The sequence below is a fragment of the Pristiophorus japonicus genome, unplaced genomic scaffold (assembly GCF_044704955.1).
Source record: "Pristiophorus japonicus isolate sPriJap1 unplaced genomic scaffold, sPriJap1.hap1 HAP1_SCAFFOLD_1490, whole genome shotgun sequence".
NCBI classification, from domain to species: domain Eukaryota; kingdom Metazoa; phylum Chordata; class Chondrichthyes; family Pristiophoridae; genus Pristiophorus; species Pristiophorus japonicus.
The window spans coordinates 55,471-62,692 of record NW_027251166.1 but is presented as its reverse complement, the minus strand read 5'-3'; the positions used below and the strand labels follow the sequence as shown (position 1 = coordinate 62,692).

The 7,222-nt window shown below is 50.4% G+C and overlaps 1 protein-coding gene across 1 annotated transcript; it reads right to left on the bottom strand.

Annotated features, from left to right (window-relative positions):
- Positions 1 to 1,749: 1,749 nt before the first annotated feature.
- LOC139242839 (uncharacterized) lies at positions 1,750 to 2,589 on the bottom strand (the record flags this gene model as incomplete). The annotated part of the gene is made up of 1 exon (XM_070870522.1): positions 1,750 to 2,589. A coding segment is annotated over exon 1 (840 nt), but the record flags the coding sequence as incomplete, so codon positions are not given.
- Between the last annotated feature and the right edge of the window lie 4,633 nt (positions 2,590 to 7,222).

Below are 7,222 nucleotides of genomic sequence, written 5' to 3'. Positions count from 1 at the left end.
GGAAGGGAGGGGAAGGGGAGGGGGAGGGAGGGGTAAGGGAGGGGGAAGGGAGGGGGAAGGGAGGGGATGGAGGGGGAAGGGAGGGGGAGGGAGGGGGAAGGGAGGGATGAGGGGAGGGGAGGGAAGGGGAAGGGGAGAGGGAGGGGGAAGGGGAGGGTATGGGAGGGGGAAGGGCGGGGGAGGGAGGGGGAAGGGAGGGGGAAGGGAGGGGGAAGGGGAGGGGGAAGGGGAAGGGGAGGGGAGGGAGGGGAGGGAGGGGGAGGGGGAAGGGGAGGGAGGGGAGGGGGAAGGGGAGGGAGGGGAGGGGGAAGTGGAGGGAGGGGAGGGGAGGGAGGGGTGGGGGAGGAAGTGGAGGGGGAAGGGGAGGGAGGGGGAGGGGGAAAGCGGAAGGGGGTGTAGAGGGAAGGGGGAAGGGGGAGGGGGAAGGGGGAAGGGGAGGGAGGGGGAAGTCCCCTTGTCCACTCTACTAGTTGCATCCTCAAAAAAATCCAGAAGATTTGTCAATCGTGATTTCCCTTTCATAAATCCATGTTGACATGGATCGATCCTGTCACTGCTTTACAAATGCACTGCTATTTCATCTTTAATAATTGATTTGAACATTTTTCCCACTACTGATGTCAGGCTAACCATTCTATAATTACCCATTTTCTCTCTCCCTCCTTTTTTAAAAAGTGATGTTACATTAGCTACCGGGACAGGTTAGATGCGGGTAGAATGTTCCCGATGTTGGGGAAGTCCAGAACCAGGGGTCACAGTCTAAGGATAAGGGGTAGGCCATTTTGGGCTGAGATGAGGAGAAACTTCTTCACTCAGAGAGTTCTTAACCTGTGGAATTCCCTGCTGCAGAGAGTTGTTGATGCCAGTTCATTGGATATTTTCAACAGGGAGTTAGATATGGCCCTTACGGCTAAGGGGATAAAGGGGTATGGAGTTAAAGCAGGAAAGGGGTACTGAGGGAATGATCAGCCATGATCTTATTGAATGGCGGTGCAGGCTCAAAGGACCGAATGGCCTACGCCTGCACCTATTTTCTATGTTTCTATGTTTCCAGTCCATAGGAATTACATGAGCTCCCCTCCAGTCCATAAGGACTTAGAGTAAAGACAATGGGAGTTAATTTCAACTTCGGTGAAGGTGCAAAATGGAATTGACACCCCACAGATTTTCCTTTCCATTAAATTCGATAAGGTCCACTTTACAAATAAAAAACAAATTCTGGCAATGGAATCTTCAGGGTTCCGGCCCATAATGCTCAGCCTGGACATACCAGGTGGGCCCAACCTCCACTAATTGGTGTGGTATAGGAGATCTCACTGGGCACAGAGGTATAGGAGGTCTCACCGTGCACACAGTTATAGGAGGTCTCACCGTGCACACAGGTATAGGAGGTCTCACCGTGCACACAGGTATAGGAGGTCTCACCGTGCACACAGTTATAGGAGGTCTCACCATGCACACAGGTATAGGAGATCTCACTGGGCACAGAGGTATAGGAGATCTCACTGGGCACAGAGGTATAGGAGGTTTCACCGTGCACACAGGTATAGGAGGTCTCACCATGCACACAGGTATAGGAGATCTCACCGTGCACACAGGTATAGGAGATCTCACCGTGCACACAGGTATAGGAGGTCTCACCGTGCACACAGGTATAGGAGGTCTCACCGTGCACACAGATATAGACGGTTTCACCGTGCACACAGTAATAGGAGATCTCACTGGGCACAGAGGTATAGGAGGTCTCACCGTGCTCACAGGTATAGACGGTTTCACCGTGCACACAGTTATAGGAGGTCTCACCGTGCACACAGGTATAGGAGCTCTGACCGTGCACACAGGGAAAGGAGGTCTCACCGTGCAAACAGGTATAGACGTTTTCACCGTGCACACAGGTATAAATGGTTTCACCGTGCACACAGGTATAGGAGGTCTCACCGTGCACACCCGTATAGGAGGTCTCACCATGCACACAGGTATAGACGGTTTCACCGTGCACACAGTAAAAGGAGGTCTCACCGTGCACATAGGTATAGGAGGTCTCACCGTGCACACAGGTATAGACGGTTTCACCGTGTACACAGTTATAGGAGGTCTCACCGTGCACACAGGTATAGACGGTTTCACCATGCACACAGGTATAGGAGGTCTCACCGTGCACACAGGTATAGGAGGTCTCACCGTGCACACAGGTAGAGGAGGTCTCACCGTGTACACAGGTATAGGAGGTCTCACTGGGCACAGAGGTATAGACGGTTTCACCGTGTACACAGTTATAGGAGGTCTCACCGTGCAGACAGGTATAGGAGGTCTCACCATGCACACAGGTATAGGAGGTCTCACCATGCACAAAGGTATAGGAGGTCTCACCGTGCACACAGCTATAGGAGGTCTCACCGTGCACACAGCTATAGACGGTTTCACCGTGTACACAGTTATAGGAGGTATCACCGTGCACACAGGTATAGGAGGTCTCACCATGCACACAGGTATAGGAGGTCTCACCGTGCACACAGGTATAGGAGGTCTCACCGTGAACACAGGAATAGGAGGTCTCACCGTGCACACAGGTATAGGAGGTCTCACCATGCACACAGGTATAGGAGGTATCACCGTGTACACAGGTATAGGAGGTCTCACCGTGCACACAGGTATAGGAGGTCTCACCGTGCACACAGGTATAGGAGATCTCACTGGGCACAGAGGTATGGGAGGTCACACAGTGTACACAGCTATAGGAGGTCTCACCGTGCACACAGGTATAGACGGTTTCACCGTGCACACAGTTACAGGAGGTCTCACCATGCACACAGGTATAGGAGGTCTCACCGTGCACACAGGTATAGGAGGTCTCACCGTGCACACAGGTATAGGAGGTCTCACCGTGCACACAGGTATAGGAGGTTTCACCATGCACACAGGTATAGACGCTTTCACCGTGTACACAGGTAGAGGAGGTCTCACCGTGCACACAGGTATAGGAGATCTCACCGTGCACACAGGTATAGGAGGTCTCACCGTGTACACAGGTAGAGGAGGTCTCACCGTGCACACAGGTATAGGAGGTCTCACCGTGCACACAGGTATAGGAGGTTTCACCATGCACACAGTTATAGACGCTTTCACCGTGTACACAGGTAGAGGAGGTCTCACCGTGCACACAGGTATAGGAGATCTCACCGTGCACACAGGTATAGGAGGTCTCACCGTGTACACAGGTAGAGGAGGTCTCACCGTGCACACAGGTATAGGAGGTCTCACCGTGCACACAGGTATAGGAGGTTTCACCATGCACACAGGTATAGACGCTTTCACCGTGTACACAGGTAGAGGAGGTCTCACCGTGCACACAGGTATAGGAGGTCTCACCGTGCACACAGGTATAGGAGGTCTCACCGTGCACACAGGTATAGGAGGTTTCACCATGCACACAGGTATAGACGCTTTCACCGTGTACACAGGTAGAGGAGGTCTCACCGTGCACACAGGTATAGGAGATCTCACCGTGCACACAGGTATAGGAGGTCTCACCGTGCACACAGTTACAGGAGGTCTCACCATGCACACAGGTATAGGAGGTCTCACCGTGCACACAGGTATAGGGGGTCTCACCGTGCACACAGGTATAGGAGGTCTCACCGTGCACACAGTTACAAGAGGTCTCACCATGCACACAGGTATAGGAGGTCTCACCGTGCACACAGTTACAGGAGGTCTCACCATGCACACAGGTATAGGATGTCTCACCGTGCACACAGTTATAGGAGGTCTCACCGTGCACACAGGTATAGGGGGTCTCACCTTGCACACAGGTAGAGGAGCTCTCACCGTGTACACAGGAAGAGGAGGTCTCACCGTGTACACAGGTATAGGAGGACTCACTGTGTACACAGGGAGAGAAGCTCTCACCGTGTACACAGGTATAGGAGGTCTCACCATGCTCACAGTCTTACTTGCTGTGGAGGTAGCTCAGAGAAGGTTCACGAGGTTGATTCCGGGGATGAGGGGGTTGACTTATGAAGAAAGGTTGAGTAGGTTGGGCCTCTACTCATTGGAATTCAGAAGAATGAGAGATGATTTCTACCAACGTGTAAGCTTATGAGGGGGCTTGACAAGGTGGATTCAGAGAGGATGTTTCCACTAGTGTGAGACGAGAACTACAGGGCATGATCGTAGAATAAGTGGTCGCCCACTTCGAACTGAGATTAAGTGAAATTTCTTCTCTCAGAGGGTTGTGAATCTGCGGAATTCTCTCCAGTACTCCAGCTGTGGCCGAACCAAAGTATTATACAATTTAAGCATAACCTCCCTGTTCTTATATTCTATACCTCAGCCAATAAAGGCAAGCATTCCGTATGCCTTCTGAACCACCTTATCCACCTGGCCTGCTACTTTCAGGGATCTGTGGACAAGCACTCCAAGGTCCTTTTGTTCATCTACACTATTAAGTGCCCATCCAACCATCTCTTAAAAGTGGTGAGAGTTTCTGCAAAGTGTACAATGTCCTATTATACCGTTCACACCCCGAGCCTGCTGAAATGACAAGTGAACACATCCATGACCACTGGCCTTGTAGCCCATTCCTCCTGAATGTCGCAGCATTACCTGAAGAGCCTGATGGCTGTGGCCCAAATGCCTGGAGGACACTGTGCCCCAAGACCACCATCTCTCATTCAGATACTGCGACAAAGGAGAACTGTGGCAACATTACTGGCCGAGTGATAGACATCAAGAATGCTCAACTGGAGACATATCTTCACCAGTTGAGCCTTCTGGATGACTATCTCTCAGTCTCAGTGTGGATGGTGACCAGTATGTCCACTAGTAGATAGTTCCTCTGATGGTCAAACATAGAAACATAGAAACATAGAAATTTACAGCACAGAAGGAGGCCATTTCGGCCGATCATGTCCACGCCGGCCGACAAAGAGCCACACGGCTCTCGGTCAGCAGCCCTGAAGGTTATATATAAACCTATGAACAATGACGGAAAGGCAAAGAGCACCCAGCCCAACCAGTCCGCCTCACACAATTGTGACACCCCTTATACTGAAACATTCTACACTCCACCCCAACCGGAGTCATGTGATCTCCTGGGAGAGGCAAAAACCAGATAAAAACCCAGGCCAATTTAGGGAGAAAAAATCTTGGAAAATTCCTCTCCAACACATCCAGGCGATCGACACTAGTCCAGGAGATCACCCTGGCCGTATCCTATTCCCTGCAGTACTTACCATTATATCTGCACCGTCCAACAAAATGTCATCCAGTCTAATTCCAATTACCAGCTCTCGGACTGTAACCCTGCAGGTTACTGCACTTTAAGTGCTCATCCAACCATCTCTTAAAAGTGGTGAGGGTTTCTGCATCCACCACTCTTCCAGGCAGCGAGTTCCAGATCCCCTCAAACCCTCTGTGTAAAGAAGCCCCCCTCAAATCCCCTCTAAACCTTCCAGCAACCACCTTAAAACTATGCCCCCTCATAATAGACCCCGCCACCAATGGAAATAGACACTTACTATCCACTATGTCCAGGCCCCTCAATATTTTGTTGACATCGATGAGGTCTCCTCTCAACCTCCTCCGTTCCAATGAGAACAAACCCAGCCTATCCAATCGGTCCTCATAACTAAGATTCTCCATTCCAGGCAGCATCCTAGTAAATCTCCTCTGCACCCTCTCAGGTACAATCAAATCCTTCCTGCAATATGGCAACCAGAACTGCATGCAGTACTCCAGCTGTGGCCTAACCAAAGTATTATACAATTTAAGCATAACCTCCCTGCTCTTATATTCTATCTCTCGGCCAATAAAGGCAAGCATTCCGTATGCCTTCTTAACCACCTTATCCACCTGGCCTGCTACGTTCAGGGATCTGTGGACAAGCACTCCAAGGTCCCTTTGTTCATCTACATGATTAAGTGGCCGACCGCTTAATGTGTATACATACCCTTTCCTTATTAGCATTCACAAAATGCATCAAAGGGGGATAGAAAGGTGTTTCTGCGGTCGCAACCGAGACTCGAGGATGGTATGTTGCCTCCCTGGTGCAAGGGTCAAGAATGTCTCGGAGCAGCTGTCGGCATACTGGAGGGGGAGTGTGAACAGCCAGTTGTCGTGGTACATACAGGTACCAACGATAAAGGTAAAAAACGGGATGAGGTACTACAAGCTGAATTTAGGGAGCCAGGAGTTAAATTAAAAAGTAGGACCTCAAAGGTGGTAATCTCAGGATTGCTACCAGTGCCTCGTGCTAGTCAGAGTAGGAATCGCAGGATAGCTCAGATGAATACGTGGCTTGAGGAATGGTGCAGCAGGGAGGGATTCAAATTCCTGGGGCATTGGAACAGGTTCTGGGGGAGGTGGGACCAGTACAAACCGGACGGTCTGCACCTGGGCAGGACCGGAGCCAATATCCTAGGGGGAGTGTTGGCTGGTGCTGTTGGGGAGGAGTTAAACTAATATGGCAGGGGGATGGGAACCAATGCAGGGAGACAGAGGCAAATAAAATGGGGGCAGAAGCAAAAGATGGAAAGGAGAATGGTAAAAGTGGAGGGCAGAGAAACCCAAGGCAAAAATCTAAAGCGATGACATTGCAGAAAAAGTCTAAAGGGACAAAGGGTGTTAAAAAGACAAGCCTGAAGGCTCTGTGCCTCAATGCGAGGAGTAGTCGTAATAAGGTAGATGAATTAACTGCGCACGCAGCTATTAACGATTATGATATAATTGGGATTTCGGAGACATGGCTCCAGGGTGACCAAGGCTGGGAACTCAACATCCAGGGGTATTCAGCATTCAGGAAGGTTAGACAGAAAGAAAAATGAGGCGGGTAGCGTTGCTGGTTAAAGAGGAAATTAACACAATAGTAAGAAGGGACATTAGCCTGGATGATGTGGAATCTGTATGGGTGGAGCTGCGGAATACCAAAGGTCAGAAAATGCTCGTGGCAGTTATGTACAGACCACCAAACAGTAGTAGTGAGTTTGGGGATGGCATCAACCAGGAAATTAGGGATGCATGCAATAAAGGTACAGCAGTTATCATGCGACTTTAATCTACATATAGATTGAGCTAACTAAACTGGTAGCAATGCGGTGGAGGAAGATTTCCTGGAGTGTATTAGGGATGGTTTTCGAGACCAATATGTCGAGGAACCAACGAGAGAGCTGGCCATCCTAGACTGGGTGATGTGTAATGCGAAAGGACTAATTAGCAATCTTGT